Source organism: Dunckerocampus dactyliophorus, chromosome 2, assembly GCF_027744805.1.
Source record: "Dunckerocampus dactyliophorus isolate RoL2022-P2 chromosome 2, RoL_Ddac_1.1, whole genome shotgun sequence".
Classification (NCBI taxonomy): Eukaryota; Metazoa; Chordata; class Actinopteri; order Syngnathiformes; family Syngnathidae; genus Dunckerocampus; species Dunckerocampus dactyliophorus.
Genome location: NC_072820.1, coordinates 752,922 through 770,768, shown reverse-complemented (window position 1 = coordinate 770,768; position 17,847 = coordinate 752,922). Strand labels below are relative to the sequence as shown.

Sequence of the window (17,847 nt, the reverse complement as noted above, 5' to 3'; positions counted from 1 at the left end):
TGTGGGGGCTGACTGTATTAAAAGCAGAGCTATAGTCTATAAATAGCATTCTGACGTATGTGTCCTGGCCCTGTAGGTGAGAAAGGGCTGTGTGGATGGCAGTGTTGACTGCATCATCCGTGGACCGGTTCTGGCGATATGCAAACTGTAGGGGGTCCACAGTTGCCGCCGGGATGCTCTTTTTGATGTGGGTCATGACTATCCTTTCAAAGCACTTCATAACAATAGGAGTGAGTGCTATAGGGCGATAGTCATTCAAGCAGGTCACGTTGCTCTTCTTGGGTACGGGCACTATGGTGGTGGACTTAAAGCAGGTCGGTTGCCGATGTTCAAGAGTGTCTCTCTGTTGTAATGTACTGCGTGATTGTGTTGAATGTCCAAAATGAACAATAAAATAGCAAAAAATAGAAAAAAACGGGAGAGTGTCACAGAGACGTCTGCCACGGAGGGCGCCATCTTTGATTCATATTTTGACTTATAAAATTACTCATAAAATTACAGCTAAAACATTTCAACTTTTTTCTTCAATATTCTTCATAAATTATCTTTTTGTAAATTATGACTTTATTCCCATTATATTATAACTTTTTTCCCAAAAATTTATAACTTTATTTTCTTTTGTTTGTTTCTCACAATATTACAAAAATATAACTTACGTTTTTCTTTTTTTTTCTCAAAAAATTATTTATTTTTTAATATTTTGCCTTTTTTCCCCAATAATATTATAACATTTTCCCCTCAAAATTTCCCCTTTCTTTTGTTGTTTGTTTTTTTTACAATATTCTCACAATTTAACATATTTTTTTCCTTGAATATTTCTACTTTATGCTATGAAAATGATGTTATTTTTTGTCATAACATGACGAGTTTATTCTGGTGACTTTTTTCTTAATATTTTGACTTTATTCTCATAATATTATAGTTTTTTTCCCCAACTTAATTTTCCAAAAATTACAACTTGACAAAATGTATTTAGTATTTCAACTCTATACGACTAAAATTACATTATTATTAATATAATATAAATATAGTTAAATAAATAAAATATAAGTAAAAAAAATACATATTAAAAAATTATTTTTACAATAATATTTGAAAAAATAAAATAAAGTCTGACAAATATAATATACCTATATGAAAAGAGTTTTTAAAAATTATAATTTATTTTAATTTATTTAATATAGTAATTTAATACAATTAAAATGTATACACTGATTTTTTTTAAATGTATACTATAAATATAAATAACATTACTTTCTCAACTCAACTTTATACTACTAAAATGACATTATTATTAATATAATATAAATATAGATTAATTAGTAAAAAAAAAAAAATAAGTAAAAGTATAGAACTTTTTTAAGTTGTATAATAATATTTAAAAAAATAAATAAAATCATAAAAATTATAATATACCTTTATTAGAAATGTATAATCAAATTAAAATGTATATTCCGATTTGTAAAAATATTAAAATAATGGAGTAACATTTCTTTCTTTAATATTTCACCTACTACTATTTACTAAAATGACATTATTATTAATGTAATATAAGTATAGTTAAATACAGTAAGTAAAAAAATAACATTTCTTTCTTTAGTATTTCAACTCTATACTAGTAAAATGACATTATACACATAGATAAATTAGTTTTTTAAAAAGCAAATATTAAAAAATGATTTTTACAATAATATTTTTTAAAAACACAAAAAATAATAAAAAATATAGTATACCTACATTAAAAATTCTAATGATAATACAATTAAAATGTAGAAATATTTTATAAAATAATATTTTAATGCCATTATAATGTGTTTACGAGTGAGGGCTAAATCTACAGTAATTTCTTCAAAGTTTCAATTTGAAAAAAAAGATGTTTTTACTGTTTTTTGATGCGATTTCAAAAAAATGTCGCTGTTTTCCAAAAAACAGAAAAGCGAAAGTTTTCCAGCTGGCCTTGGGTCCGCCTGCTTAACCAGGACGGCACCGCCCCCTTCCTTTTTACGAGATAACGTTTAATTTTAGAGATTAAAAAAAAAAGTGTTAGCGTGCTTGTAAAGAGTGGCAGGCTGGGTTTCGGGAGAAGGGGTGCTGAAGACGACGCCAGCAAGATAATTCCAGCCTTTTTGACGCCATCAGTATTCCACTTTTGTTGCGGAATGTAATTAGCGGGCGAGATGAGAGCTTTCATGCTCAACTTGACGGTGGGGGGGCTTGCCAGGAGGGGGATCACACCACATTAGCGGCTCATCTCGCAAGCGTTTGTATTTTGCTTCTGATTTGTCTTCTGTCTTCCTCCTCCTCCACATAGTTGCTCCAGCAGGCCACGTCCTCCGGCAACCTGGGGGCCTTCAGCGGGATCCAGCAGATGGCCGGTGAGTGCCGCGGGTGGACGGTGAGGCTTTGCTGCTCCTTGTTGCTCATCTTTTGTTCCTCAGACGTGCGAGGTGGGGGGGGGGGTTGTTTAGGCACAAAGAGCTTGGCGGATGAAGTGGCGTGGCCACCGGATCTTTGCCCCCAAGATTTATGAAGCCACACTAAGATTTGTCTTGATCTCGTAATGAAGCTTGACAGGAAGCCGGCCCCCGGGCTTGTAGTGGCAGCTTGTCAGGCCGCCATCCATCACACGGGAGAAGAAGAAGAAGAAGAAGAAGAAGAAGCAGGATGAGGAGGAGGAGGATGTTTACCGTTATTGCTCTACACCAAGGAAGCTATCAAGCTAAACACTCAACAAGAGTCCCCAGCTGACCAACACCTATCAAAGCAGGGGTGTCCAAAGCACGACCCGGGGGACATGTGCGACCTGCGCCTGTTTTTTATTGGCCCACAGAAAAAACAACAAGCAAAATTGGAAAAATCATCAGTCGTTTTGCCAGAATAACGTTGTCGTATTATGAGGACAGATAACATCATTTTAACAGCATCAACTTGATATAGTCGAGGAAAAATAGTGTACTTACTATGGTGTACGTACTGTGGTGTACTTACTGTAGTGTACTTACTGTGGTGTACGTACTGTAGTGTGCTTACTGTAGTGTGCTTACTGTAGTGTACTTACTGTGGTGTACTTATTGTAGTATGCTTACTGTAGTGTACTTACTGTGGTGTACGTACTGTGGTGTACTTACTGTAGTGTACTTACTGTGGTGTACGTACTGTAGTGTGCTTACTGTAGTGTGCTTACTGTAGTGTACTTACTGTGGTGTACTTACTGTAGTATGCTTACTGTAGTGTACTTACTGTGGTGTACGTACTGTGGTGTACTTACTGTAGTGTACTTACTGTGGTGTACGTACTGTAGTGTGCTTACTGTAGTGTGCTTACTGTAGTGTACTTACTGTGGTGTACTTACTGTAGTATGCTTACTGTAGTGTACTTACTGTGGTGTACGTACTGTAGTGTGCTTACTGTAGTGTACTTACTGTGGTGTACGTACTGTAGTGTGCTTACTGTAGTGTGCTTACTGTAGTGTACTTACTGTGGTGTACGTACTGTAGTGTGCTTACTGTAGTGTACTTACTGTGGTGTACGTACTGTAGTGTGCTTACTGTAGTGTACTTACTGTGGTGTACTTACTGTAGTATGCTTACTGTGGTGTACTTACTGTGGTGTATGTACTGTAGTGTGCTTACTGTAGTGTGCTTACTGTAGTGTACTTACTGTGGTGTACGTACTGTAGTGTGCTTACTGTAGTGTACTTACTGTAGTGTACTTACTGTGGTGTGCTTACTGTAGTGTGCTTACTGTAGTGTACTTACTGTGGCGTACGTACTGTGGTGTACCTACTGTAGTGTGCTTACTGTAGTGTACTTACTGTGGTGTACGTACTGTAGTGTGCTTACTGTAGTGTGCTTGCTGTAGTGTACTTACTGTGGTGTACGTACTGTAGTGTGCTTACTGTAGTGTGCTTACTGTGGTGTACGTACTGTAGTGTACTTACTGTAGTATGCTTACTGTAGTGTACTTACTGTGGTGTACTTACTGTAGTATGCTTACTGTGGTGTACTTACTGTGGTGTATGTACTGTAGTGTGCTTACTGTAGTGTGCTTACTGTAGTGTACTTACTGTGGTGTACGTACTGTAGTGTGCTTACTGTAGTGTACTTACTGTGGTGTACTTACTGTAGTATGCTTACTGTGGTGTACTTACTGTGGTGTATGTACTGTAGTGTGCTTACTGTAGTGTGCTTACTGTAGTGTACTTACTGTGGTGTACGTACTGTAGTGTGCTTACTGTAGTGTACTTACTGTAGTGTACTTACTGTGGTGTGCTTACTGTAGTGTGCTTACTGTAGTGTACTTACTGTGGCGTACGTACTGTGGTGTACTTACTGTAGTGTGCTTACTGTAGTGTACTTACTGTGGTGTACGTACTGTAGTGTGCTTACTGTAGTGTGCTTGCTGTAGTGTACTTACTGTGGTGTACGTACTGTAGTGTGCTTACTGTAGTGTACTTACTGTGGTGTACGTACTGTAGTGTGCTTACTGTAGTGTGCTTACTGTAGTGTACTTACTGTGGTGTACTTACTGTAGTATGCTTACTGTGGTGTACTTACTGTGGTGTATGTACTGTAGTGTGCTTACTGTAGTGTACTTACTGTAGCGTACTTACTGTAGTGTGCTTACTGTAGTGTACTTACTGTGGCGTACGTACTGTGGTGTATGTACTGTGGTGTACTTACTGTAGTGTACTTACTGTAGTGTACTTACTGTAGTGTGCTTACTGTAGTGTACTTACTGTGGCGTACGTACTGTGGTGTACGTACTGTAGTGTGCTTGCTGTAGTGTACTTACTGTGGCGTACGTACTGTAGTGTGCTTACTGTAGTGTACTTACTGTGGTGTACGTACTGTAGTGTGCTTACTGTAGTGTACTTACTGTGGTGTACGTACTGTAGTGTGCTTACTGTAGTGTACTTACTGTGGTGTACGTACTGTAGTGTGCTTACTGTAGTGTGCTTACTGTAGTGTACTTACTGTGGTGTACGTACTGTAGTGTGCTTACTGTAGTGTACTTACTGTAGTGTACTTACTGTGGTGTGCTTACTGTAGTGTGCTTACTGTAGTGTACTTACTGTGGCGTACGTACTGTGGTGTACTTACTGTAGTGTGCTTACTGTAGTGTACTTACTGTGGTGTACGTACTGTAGTGTGCTTACTGTAGTGTGCTTGCTGTAGTGTACTTACTGTGGTGTACGTACTGTAGTGTGCTTACTGTAGTGTACTTACTGTGGTGTACGTACTGTAGTGTGCTTACTGTAGTGTGCTTACTGTAGTGTACTTACTGTGGTGTACTTACTGTAGTATGCTTACTGTGGTGTACTTACTGTGGTGTATGTACTGTAGTGTGCTTACTGTAGTGTACTTACTGTAGTGTGCTTACTGTAGTGTACTTACTGTGGCGTACGTACTGTGGTGTATGTACTGTGGTGTACTTACTGTAGTGTACTTACTGTAGTGTACTTACTGTAGTGTGCTTACTGTAGTGTACTTACTGTGGCGTACGTACTGTGGTGTACGTACTGTAGTGTGCTTGCTGTAGTGTACTTACTGTGGCGTACGTACTGTAGTGTGCTTACTGTAGTGTACTTACTGTGGTGTACGTACTGTAGTGTGCTTACTGTAGTGTACTTACTGTGGTGTACGTACTGTAGTGTGCTTACTGTAGTGTACTTACTGTGGTGTACGTACTGTAGTGTGCTTACTGTAGTGTACTTACTGTGGTGTACTTACTGTAGTATGCTTACTGTGGTGTACTTACTGTGGTGTATGTACTGTAGTGTGCTTACTGTAGTGTACTTACTGTAGTGTACTTACTGTGGTGTACTTACTGTAGTGTACTTACTGTAGTGTGCTTACTTACTATAGTGTATTTACTGCAGTGCACTTAATGTAGTGTACTTAGTCAAGTGTATTTTTCTACTTTTAAGAATCCTGCCCAACTTCCTGTCCATTCCTACATGCAAACCTGCCCTCCTGCTATTAATTTTACTTGCCATTTATTCGAAACCTCTTCCTCTGCACCCCCTCCCTGTCTCCAACCGCCCCCCGCCCCCAAGGCGATCACACTTCTCGCAGAAAGAAGGTGTCGTCTTTTTTAATTCCGCTAAAACACGTCACCACCCCGTCTCTCGTCTCCTCGCCGTCTTCACTGGTGTCAAAAAAAAAACAAACTTTTGGACGCGAGTCCGAGGATCTGCCGCTCGCTCGTCCCATCTGCACGCCGCCGTTTGGCGGGAGCGGCATCTGCTCTTAGAGCACGCACACGCACACACGTAAGTGTGATAAGACGAGGAGGGACACGGAGAAGAAGCTGAGGACGGTGGCGTTACCATGGCAACCAAAGCAAGCGGCTGGAAAGGAAAAAGAAGCACGTCAGGACGTCTTTGGATGGGAACAAGATGACAACTTTTTCACCCTTTTTTTTTTCTTCTGATCGTGTGATTATTCCGGAATGCTATCAGGAATCCTGCCATCCATCTGCCGCCTTGGCGCCAGTTCCCCCCCTTGTGTGTGTGTGTGTGTGTGTGTGTGTGTGTTCCCATGGACCGGTATATACATCCCAACTGTATATACGACACATGACCATCAGGGCGTCTCGTTAACTGTCCTCCACAAATGCCGGAAGAAACAAGCTCCGCCCTCCTCTTAGTGGAAGGAATCGGCGTCCTCGCCGCCCCCACCCGCCCCTCAGCTTTGACACCCCCCCTCCTCCTCTGTCCAGGTATGAGCGCTCTGCAGTTGCAGAACTTGGCCACTTTAGCGGCGGCGGCGGCAGCGGCCCAAAACTCAGCCAGCCCGTCCACCGCCAACCCCCTGTCCTCCAACGCCGCCTCCCTGGGAGCGTTGGCCAGCCCAGGTAACACCCATGTTGCCCGTGACCACCACCACCGCCACCGCCGCCGCCATTGTTGACATCCGCACCGACCACGTCCACCTCCTCACCCATCAGCCATCATGTAGATGTGTGTGGGTGTGTGTGTGTGTGTGTGTGTGTGTGTGTTTTGTGGGTCTCTTCCTGTTTTCCGTTTCTGCTCTGTCGGCCATGTTGGCGCCTCATTCAGTGGGCGGGGCCGGCCTGCATGTAGACAGGAAGCACACCATTGCATCTTCAGCCAATCCTGCTTCAGGAGGGGGGGCGGGGCTTTTTGATGTCACGCAGCGAACTAGCTTGGCACCATTGCACTCCTTTAGCGTTGTGTGTGTGTGTGTGTGTGTTTTTGATGTTGTCTCAAGCTCCGCCCCCTGTAGGCTTCTGTGACCACCTACAGAAGCTCTGTCTCAACTTCCTGTCTCCCTTCCCAGCAGCGGGCACCACTGCCAGCTCCAATGCGGGCGCCATGAACTCGCTGACCTCCCTGGGCACCCTGCAGGGCCTGGCGGGCGCCACGGTGGGCCTCAACAACATTAATGCACTAGCAGGTAGTGTCAACAGTGAGTATACATCCTGCCATCCACCCCCCCAACACCCCCTCCCCGTCCATCACATGCCATCCCGTCCGCCGTCCTCCCACCAGCCGCTTCCTGCTTGTGTGTCTTTGTGTCGCATGCTAACATTCGTGGTCTTTATCAGCGTTGTCTTCCGCCACATTTTTTTCCCCCCTCCTGCTGACCTTTAGCGGAGATCACCTGCGACGCGTGCTCGCTCGCCTTTCAACGGGGGGTGCTTTACCATACCCCCCCTTTTAAACACATCCAAGCCTTAATTGAATTGCAAAGGTCAGCGGTGCAATTATCCCTGAATAAATGAGTGACCTATAATCCCGAGCGCTGCACTCATCATTTATTTGGTCGTGTCTGACGGCGACGCGACAGGACCCCCTCCCCAGACAAGTTGCCCTGGGTGGTGAAATGAACCCGTTACACGCCGCTAATGAGCGCTGCTGCTGCTGCTGCTGCTGATGATGATGATGATGATGATGATGCCTTCTCTCACTTGCGGAGGCTACGCTGACCCCCACCCCCCTGCTGGGCACCATGTGCCATGTAACCTCAACCCCCACACCCCACACCCACACCCCTCCCACTGTGGGACACCACAGGCTTGCAGCCAATTTGCATTTGGAGGATGGAGGTGTTCTCCATGATAGATACTGCATGTATAATACATACTGGATATCAATATCAATAAAGTCTAATATTATGGAATCATACAACATGTGATGTAACAATATGTGCACTTTCATTTCTCATTTATTGTTATATACTGCCCCCACTCCCCTTCCCACAAAATAATACCTTTCTTGTCCAGTGTCAATGCTATATATATTACAACTATGCTATATATATATATATATATATATATATATATATATATGTATATACACTGCTCAAACAGAGGAACACTTGGAAAACACATCAGATCTAAACTGGGGAAAAATGATGTTGAATATGTTTCCTGATAATAAGTGGGTGATGTATTAGTAACAAAATGATGCCACATCATTTGATAGAAATGAAAATGATCACCCTATAGAGGGGGGAAATCAAAGACACCCCAAAAATGAAAGTGAAAAAATGATGCAGCACACTGGTCCATTTAGCTAAAATGTCATTGTAGCAACTCAAAATGATTCTCAGTAGTTTGTGTGGCCCCCACGTGCTTGTACGCATGCCTGACAACGTGGGGGCATGCTCCTAATGAGACTACGGATGGTGTCCTGGGGGATCTCCTCCCAGATCTGGACCAGGGCATCACTGCGGTACCTGGACGCATGGAGGAGATTCCAGGAGACAGGTAGTTACTCCAGGAGAGCTGGACAGGGCCGTAGAAGGTCCTTCAACCCTCAGCAGGATTGGTATCGGCTCCTTTGTGCAAGGAGGAACAGGATGAGCACTGCCAGAGCCCTACGAAATGACCTCCAGCAGGCCACTGGTGTGAATGTTTCTGACCAAACAATCAGAAACAGGCTCCATGAGGGTGGCCTGAGGGCCCGACGTCCTGTAGTGGGCCCTGTGCTCACTGCCCAGCACCGTAGAGCTCGATTGGCATTTGCCATAGACCACCAGAATTGGCAACTACACCACTGGTGCCCTGTGCTCTTCCCTGATGAGAGCAAGTTCAACCTGAGCACATGCGACAGACGTGAAAGGGTCTGGAGATGCCGTGGAGAACGTTATGCTGCCTGCAACATCATTCAGCATGACCGGTTTGGTGGTGGGTCAGTGATGGTCTGGGGAGGCATATCCCTGGAAGGATGCACAGACCTCTACAGGTTAGATAACGGCACCCTGACTGCTATTAGGTATCGGGATGAAATCCTTGGACCCATTGTCAGAACCTACGCTGGTGCAGTGGGACCTGGGTTCCTCCTGGTCCACGACAATGCCCGGCCTCATGTGGCTAGTGTATGCAGGTAGTTCCTGGAGGATGAAGGAATTGATACCATTGACTGGCCCCCACGTTCACCTGACCTAAACCCAATAGAACACCTCTGGGACATTATGTTTAGGTCCATCCGGCGCCGCCAGGTTGCTCCTCAGACTGTCCAGGAGCTCATTGATGCCCTGGTCCAGATCTGGGAGGAGATCCCCCAGGACACCATCCGTAGTCTCATTAGGAGCATGCCCCCACGTTGTCAGGCATGCGTACAAGCACGCACAAGCACAAGCACCCACTTATTATCAGGAAAGATATTCAAGATCATTTTTCCCCCCAGTTTAGATCTGATGTGTTTTCCAAGTGTTCCTCAAATTTTTTTTAGCAGTATATATATGTAATGTTTCATGAAGTGTAATTGTGCGTGCGTGCAGCTCATCTACTCGTACGTGATGGCGTGTGTGTTGTGATGTTGTGTTGTGTTAGTGTGTGTGTTGTTGAAAAAAAAAACCTCCAGTGGGGAGCGCTAATGAGTAAGTGCACTTTTTCTTTCTTTATTGTTGGGTTTTATGTAAAGTTGCTCAAATGCTCTCAGGTATGGCGGCGCTCAACGGCGGCCTGGGCGGCGCCGGGCTGGCCAACGGGGCGGCGGGTACCATGGACGCGCTGACGCAGGCCTACTCAGGGATCCAACAGTACGCCGCCGCCGCGCTGCCCACCCTCTACAGCCAGTCGCTGCTGCAGCAGCAGGGCGCCGCTGGCAGCCAGAAAGAAGGTCAGTCCTCAATATTATTATTCTGTATTATTATTTGTATTATTGTATTCTATTGTATTCTATCGCTAATATTAGTAGATGTAGTAGTATTACTGTATGTATTTTTGATTATTATATTACAATTTTATTATTGTGATTTTGTATTTATTTTACTATTATTATTTATAATTAGTAGGAGCAGTAGTGGCATATTTATTATTATTATTATCATTATTATTAAAATTCTGCGTATGTATTATTATGCTATCATTATTGTTATTATTTTGATAGTTATTTGTTATTATGATTTACTGTTCCTGTTTATCAATATCAATCATTCATATTAGTTTGTATTATTATGATTATTACAAATGGGGACTGTCTTGGCTGACACGTCCCTTCAACATTGCGTGGAAGTCGGGAACAGTAGCTCTGGATTGGGTGGTGGTCCCCCTTTTCAAGAAGGGTGAGTGGAGGGTGTGTTCCAACTATAGGGAGGTCACACTCCTCAGCCTCCCTGGGAACGTCTATTCCAGGCTGATGGAGAGAAGGGTTTTGGTCCCAGTCACAGAACACTGGACCAGCTCTGCACCCTTGCAAGGGTACTGGAGGGTACCTGGGACTTTGCACAACCGGTCTACATGTGCTTTGCGGACCTGGAAAAGGCATTGGACAGTGTCTCAGGGTCTTGTTCACGAGTGAGGGAAGGTTGAAGCGTGAGGTCGACAAGCGGATTGGGGCAGCGTCTGCAGTAATGCGGTCACTGTATCGGACCGTCGTGGTGAAGAGAGGGCTGAGCCGGTCCATCTATGTCCCACCCTCACCTATGGTCATGAGCTTTGGGTCGTGACCAAAAGAACGAGGTCACGGATACAAGCAGCTGAAATGAGTTTCCTCCGTAGGGTGGCTGGACTGTAGTGTAAGAGATAGGGGGAGGAGCTTGCTCATCTGGAGCCAGTTGTGGCATCTAGTCCGGATGCCTCCCGGACACCTCCATGGTAAGGTGTTCCAGGCATACCCAGCCAGGAGAAGGTCCTGGGGCAGACCTAGGACACGCTGGAGGGATTATGTCCCACAGCTGGCCTAGCAACACCTTGGTGTCCTCCCAGAATTGGAAGAGGTGGCCAGGGACCAGGAAGTCTGGACTTGAGACTGCTCAGACCTGGATAAGTGGAAGCAAAGAGAGTGGATTTATGTTCTTCCCAGAGATGTAGCCAAGCTGTACAAATAAAAAAAAAAAAGATTTTGGTTTTTAGCATGAAAGTCATCCATTGGATAAAAGACGCTCAAACAAAGAAAGGAAAAGTTACGTTGCCATGACAACCGCATCCTTTCCTCCCTACTCCCCACCCCCCACCCGGCAGGCCCCGAAGGTGCCAACCTGTTCATCTACCACCTGCCACAGGAGTTTGGAGACCAGGACATCCTGCAGATGTTCATGCCTTTCGGGAACGTGGTCTCGGCCAAAGTCTTCATCGACAAACAGACCAACCTCAGCAAGTGCTTTGGTAAGCGCCTTTACGTCGCTCCCTTCAACATCTCCTCACCTCTGCATCGTCTTTGCGGCGCTCCCGCAGGCTTCGTGAGCTACGACAATCCGGTGTCGGCGCAGGCGGCCATCCAGGCCATGAACGGCTTCCAGATCGGGATGAAGCGGCTGAAGGTGCAGCTGAAACGCTCCAAGAATGACAGCAAACCCTACTGATGCTAGCCGCTAGCCTCTGTCTGCCCCCTCGTGTTAGCACTGATAGGTAAGTACACCCCACCATCTTTTCTACTTGGAAACAAGAAACAACAACAAACTCTTATTTTAATATATGTTTTGATTATTCTATAATTGTCAAACAAGCATGACTGGCCATCATGACACATCAGCAAAAAGTGAGGGGAAAAAACAGGAAAAGAGAACGAAATCGATGGGGAAATACAGTAGAAATGTTTCATGTCACAAATAAGACGGAGCCGCCCGCGCGCGCGTTTCTCTGCCACAGCGGCACCCGTTGTTCGCCGAGAAGAGCGATTCGTGCTTACGTGTCTTACGAGACTCCTCACTAGCTTTGTCACCAGTTGGTGGGGGGGGGGGGTTTCGAGTCAACAAAAAAGATTGAAAGAATTAATTTATACAAAAATGTCAAAAATGTATTACATTAAAAAAAGATTTTTAAAAATGATTAATTATTTTAAAAATATATATTTTAAGTAAATGTAATTATGAATAATTTAATTAGGATTTAAAATGATAATTATTTTTAAAAACCCTTTTCTCACGATTTTACAAGATTATTAATTATTAAGAAATAGATTTTAGAAATTAAATTTAATTAATAATAAATTCAATTTATTTGTATTTAAATAAATTATTTAAAGCCTTTCTGTTTTTAAAAGACTATTTATTATGTAAAACAATATTTTTGAAATAAATGTAATTACTAATAAATTAAATTGATTTATTTACATTTAAAATATTTTTTTAAAACCTTTCTCACTATTTTTAAAAGTTTATTTATTATTTTAAAAATATTTTTGAAATAAATGTAATTACTAATAAATTAAATTGATTTATTTACATTTAAAATATTTTTTTAAAACCTTTATCACTGTTTTTAAATTGATTTATTTACAGTTAAAATATTTTTTAAAACCTTTCTCACTGTTTTTAAAAATTTATTTATTATTTTAAAAAATATTTTGAAATAAATGGAATTACTAATTAATTAAATGTATTTCTTTATATTTAAAATTATTTTTTTAAACCTTTCTCACTATTTTTAAAAGATTATTAATTATTTAAAAAAATTGAAATTAAATGTAATTATGAATAAATGAAATGAATATATATGTTCATGTTGTTGTTTATGTAACACTTCGCTCTCCTTTGTGTTCTCTCCCACTTTTAGAACAACCATCTTCATGCCTGATAGCACATCCTTTGCTACCTAGCATGACTCGCTGGCGGCCCCCCCACAAAAAAAGTACAAATTCATGACCCCCCCCATCCCACCATCAACACCCCCTTCTCTTTAAAAAAAAAAAAAAGGAAAAAACCAAAAACAGCGTTCTTGTCCTCACACGTCCTTGTCCTTTTTCTGACGTCCTGGTCCTCCGCCGCCAACACCTACTGAACTTTTTGGGGATTTTTTTAGCTGTTGCTTTTTTTTAAATGTTTTTTGTGCATGTGACATCATGTGGACGTGTTTTAGAGGAGGGGGTGTTGCGTGAAGGTAAGAAAAAATGTGAAACGCTGCATTCATTGCTTCATTTCTCTTCCTCTTTTTGTGTCACTCGTATTCTAAACGGAAACTTGAACGGTGGCGGCGGCGGCGGCGGCGAGAGAATAAGACTACTTCCGCACAGTTTGGACTCAAAGCTCACCGGGATGATGCTTTTTACACTTTTCAGGCCGTGTAAAGTTTTTTGATAAGGCTGACTTTCTCATTCAAAGTCTATATATAGATCCACTTTTTCTAGAGTAGTTTCCAGGGGAACCACCCCCCCCCCCCCCCCCCCCCCCCCACACACACACACACACACACACACGAGAAAAAGAACAAAAAAATGGGGGGGGGAAGAAATGCTACCTACTTGTGTCACCTTTTTGCTGAACTGACTCACAGATAGACAATCCGTGGTTGAAATGCACATGATGAAATATGACAAACTATATTTTCTACTCTTTAGATGGTACAAAAAAAGACAAAAAAAGCAAAAAAGCGTACGTGTGAGCTGCGTTGACGTCGGTGCTTCTCGTGAGTTTAGTTCCAGTCCAAAAGGGGTCTTCAATGTCTCATGTTTTGCTTTTGACGACAAAATAAAAGAGTTTACTTGAAGAGTTACCATGGAGTACAGGGCCACATTGGAAATAATCATCATGATAATGTCAGATTACAAGAAAAAAGTCCTTTACAAGAATAAAGTCGTAAGTTTTAAAAATAAAATCGTAAATCTACAAGAAAAAAAGTCATAAATCAACGAGAAAAAAGTAGTAAATTTATGAGAAAAACATTGTGAATTTAGAGAAAAATTGTAAACTTCAGAAAAAAAATTAGTGACTAAAGTTGTAAATGTGCAAGAAAAAAATCATAAATTTATGACAATTAAGTCGTACATTTACGATAAAAAAGTTGTACATTTACGGGAAATAAAGTCATAAATTTCTGGGGATAAAGTCTTAAATCTACGAGAATCGAGTCGTAAATTTACGAGAATATACGGGAAAAAAGTAGTACATTTTTTAGAATAAAGTCGTAAATTAATGAGGATAAAGTCACATTTACAAGAAAAAAGTTGTACATTTACCATAAAGAGCTCTGAAAACTAATATTACGACAATAACAACGTTTAACTTCATGTTACAGGCATTGCCTGAGACAGTTTGACCTTTGACCTTGGTCAAATGTAATATTACGACTTTTTTTCTTGTAAATTAGAAACTTTATTCTCGTAAAGTTTTAAAAAATGTCTTGTAACTTTACAGCATTTTTGGTGTAAATGTACGAATTTATTTATTTATTTTTAAAAAGTCATAAAGTTCCAGAAAAAAGGTGGAACTTCACGACTTTTTTTCATGAACTTTATTCTCCTAAAGTTACTCAATTTTTGTAATTTTACGACTTTTTTCGTAAATCTACGGCTTTTTTACTTGGAACTTTAAAATCTTTTTTTTATTTACAACTTTATTCTTATAAACTTACGAGAAAAAGTCAGAACTTTAAACTTTCAATCTTTTTTTCTCGTAAATTTACGACTTTATTCTTGTACATGTACGACTTTTATTCTTGTAAAGTTACATTATTTTCGAAACTTTACAACTTTTTTTCCGTAGATATACGACTTTATTGTCATAAACTTACTTTTTTTCTCAAACATGTACGACTTTTATTTTCATTCTCGTAAATGTATGACTTCATTCTTGTGCGTTTACTACTTTTTTTTGTTGAAGTTTAGGACTATTTTTCATTTTCATACATTTAAGACTTTCTTGGCATAAATTTCCGACTTTGTTCTCTCTTTGTTCTCTTTGTAATCTCAGATATTTTTTTTTTGTTGATGTGGCCCAAATACTCGGTGGTAAGAAAATAGACAAAGCCTTTCTTTTTCTTTGTTTTTTAACCAGTCCCTCTTTGTTGTTGTTGAATTAGCTCTATGAAATATATATAGAAATACAAAGAAATAAATCTCTATATATATATATATCTATATATATATATATATATATATCTATACAGTATATCTCTATAATGTCAGCTTGTGACGCTTCAATGTCCATATTCTTTTGTTTTTTTCTCTCTGGTGGGAATTTCGATGTGTTTTTTTGTCTTCTAAGGAGGTTAAAAAAAAAAACAAACAAAGAACAAAAAAAAAGCAACAGTGGAGTTTAGTGCCAAATATGGAAGGTACTTCCTGCCTAGCGCGTCCGTGTACTTCTTCTTCTTCTTCTTCTTCTTCTTCTTCTTCTGGTGACATGATGATTTGATAACATGCTATTTTATTATCAGTGTTTTCTATGGATTCCCTCCTATTTAAAAAAGAAGAAAAACAGTTTGTTAACTTGTGGTCTTGTTGCCTGAAATATGTCATGTTTGCTTTTTCTTTGGATTTTTTTCTTTGTAAAAATGTACAAAAAAAGAAAGAAGTGCCCATGTTTCATATATGAATATATATCTATATATATATATCTATAGACATGTGTGCGCACACACACACACGCGCGCACATGCACACTCTCACTTTGCTGTTGTCATTGTGCACGAAAGCCCCCGAGTGTGAAAGCCCCCGCACGCACGCACACACACACACACGCACACACACACACATACATGCGTGCGGCGTTTGTTTGGAAGACAAGCACAGCAGAGGTGGGCGGAGTCTAGATGTTTACATGGCACAGTGTTGTCAGTCCACTGCCTGCAAAAAGTACAACAACAACAAAAAAAAAGTCTTTTCTACACGAGCTCACCACTCGCCTTAAACAGGGAGGAGCACTTTTATCAGAATCGTACAAAATGTCGTCTTTGTTCCGTGGGCGTGCTTTCCTGAGGAGGCGGAGCTTCGCCGCTCAAAGCCTGCCAAGCGGGACGGCCCCTCGCGTGTCGAGTTGACGTGGTCCGACCACAAGTCACGTGGACGTTTCGGCGGCCTGCTGTGGGCTTGGGGGCCCTGAGGGGGCGGAGCTACAGAGAAAGTACAGTAGATCCCCGCCGATGGCGACAGTTGCGGAGGATGAAGCGCGAAATGTGCTGTGTATAGCATATACAGATAGTGTCAAATGGACAAATCGGGGGCGTCCAGGGCCCATTTGTTCTTTTAATGGCCTGCGGCAAATTCTAAAAATAGAATTTAACCAGAAACTGGAATAAAATCACCAGAACCTTTACACTAATACTGTACAGTAAAAATGTTAAGAGAAAGTCGTAATTTTACAAGAATAAGGTAAAATCATGGGGAGAAGCAATGTCACTTGAGTGGCACCAAGTTCAAAATGACATCATATGAATATACAGCATTCCAAACCAAACCAGGACTGAAGTTGTCACTTTTGGAAAACTGGCTTGCGGAACAACTTCTAATGTTACAAGAATAAAGTCATAATTATGCAAAGAAACTTGCAATAGAGGGAAAATTGAAAGAAAAATAAAACAACAGCAGAAATTGAAAAAAGCAGTAATTTTACGAGAATAAAGTCAAAATATTAAGATGAAAAAAGGTGGATCCTAGCGAGAAAAAATGTCACAATTTTATGAGAATAAATGGGTAATATTATGAGGAAAAATAATTTCATTTTAGTAACTTAGACTTGAAATATACAAGAAAAAAATAGTCCTAATAATTTTGAAAAAGTCATAATATTATGACAATCAAAGAAAACAAAATAAAGTTGTCATTTTTGGAAAATTAGCCTGAGGAAAAAGTTAGAATGTTACAAGAATAAAGTAAAAATATTATGCGAATAAAGTCATAATTGCAGGCAGACAGTTTAGAAGAAGAAAGTTTAAATATTTGGAAAATTAAAAAGAAAAAACAACAGTAGCATAAATGGAAAAAACAGCTGTAATTTGACGAGAATAAAGTCCGAATATTAAGCAAGAAAGTTCTATTCTAGCGAACAATTTTTAGCAATTTTATTTGAATAATAATTATGAGGAAAAATAATTTCACTTTAGTAGCATAGACTTGAACTAAGAGTTCATAATAATTTTTAATATTTTTTAAAAAGTCATAATATTATGAGAAGCAAACAAAGCAAAATGAAGTTGTCATTTTTTGGGGATAAAGTCAAAATATTGTGTTATATTTGGAAAATTTAGGGAAAAAAACAGCAGCAAAAATGGTAAAATCTGCTGTAAATTTACAAGAGTAAAGTCACAATATTAAGAAAATAAAGTTGTATTCTACTAGCGAGAAAAAAAGTTCAAATTTGAGCAGAATAAACTGGTAATATCATGAGGAAAAATAATGTCATTTTAGTAGCATAGATGTGAAATATTCAAGAAAAAATAGTCATAATAATAAAAAAAGTTATCATATTACAACAAACAAGCAAAATACAATAAAGTTGTCATTTCTAGAAAATTAGGATGGGGAAAAGTTATCATTACAAGAAGAAACTTTACAAGAAGAATGTTGTGATAGTTGGAAAATAAAAAAAAAAACAGAACAGGAAAGAACAGCAGTAGTTGTACGGGAATAAGTCAAAATATTAGGAAAGAAAAAGTTGCAATTTTAGGAGAACATCCTCATAATATTACAGAGGAAAAATAATATCATTTTAGTAAAAA

The 17,847-nt window shown here is 40.2% G+C and overlaps 1 protein-coding gene across 12 annotated transcripts in view; it reads left to right on the top strand.

Annotated features, from left to right (window-relative positions):
• The window catches only part of celf2 (cugbp, Elav-like family member 2), a 136,535-nt gene extending 118,688 nt beyond the window's left edge, over positions 1–17,847 (top strand). For 5 of the 12 annotated variants that reach the window (XM_054766799.1, XM_054766797.1, XM_054766792.1 and 2 more), the window contains 7 exons: positions 2,312–2,375; positions 6,724–6,858; positions 7,305–7,433; positions 9,914–10,093; positions 11,437–11,580; positions 11,650–11,823; positions 12,970–17,847. In XM_054766799.1, coding sequence (XP_054622774.1) covers positions 2,312–2,375; positions 6,724–6,858; positions 7,305–7,433; positions 9,914–10,093; positions 11,437–11,580; positions 11,650–11,777 — 780 coding nt within the window. In that variant the 3' untranslated portion in view covers positions 11,778–11,823; positions 12,970–17,847. The remainder of the gene's footprint in view (positions 1–2,311; positions 2,376–6,723; positions 6,859–7,304; positions 7,434–9,913; positions 10,094–11,436; positions 11,581–11,649; positions 11,824–12,969) is intronic. The other 7 variants (XM_054766796.1, XM_054766793.1, XM_054766794.1 and 4 more) reach the window with 7 other exon arrangements.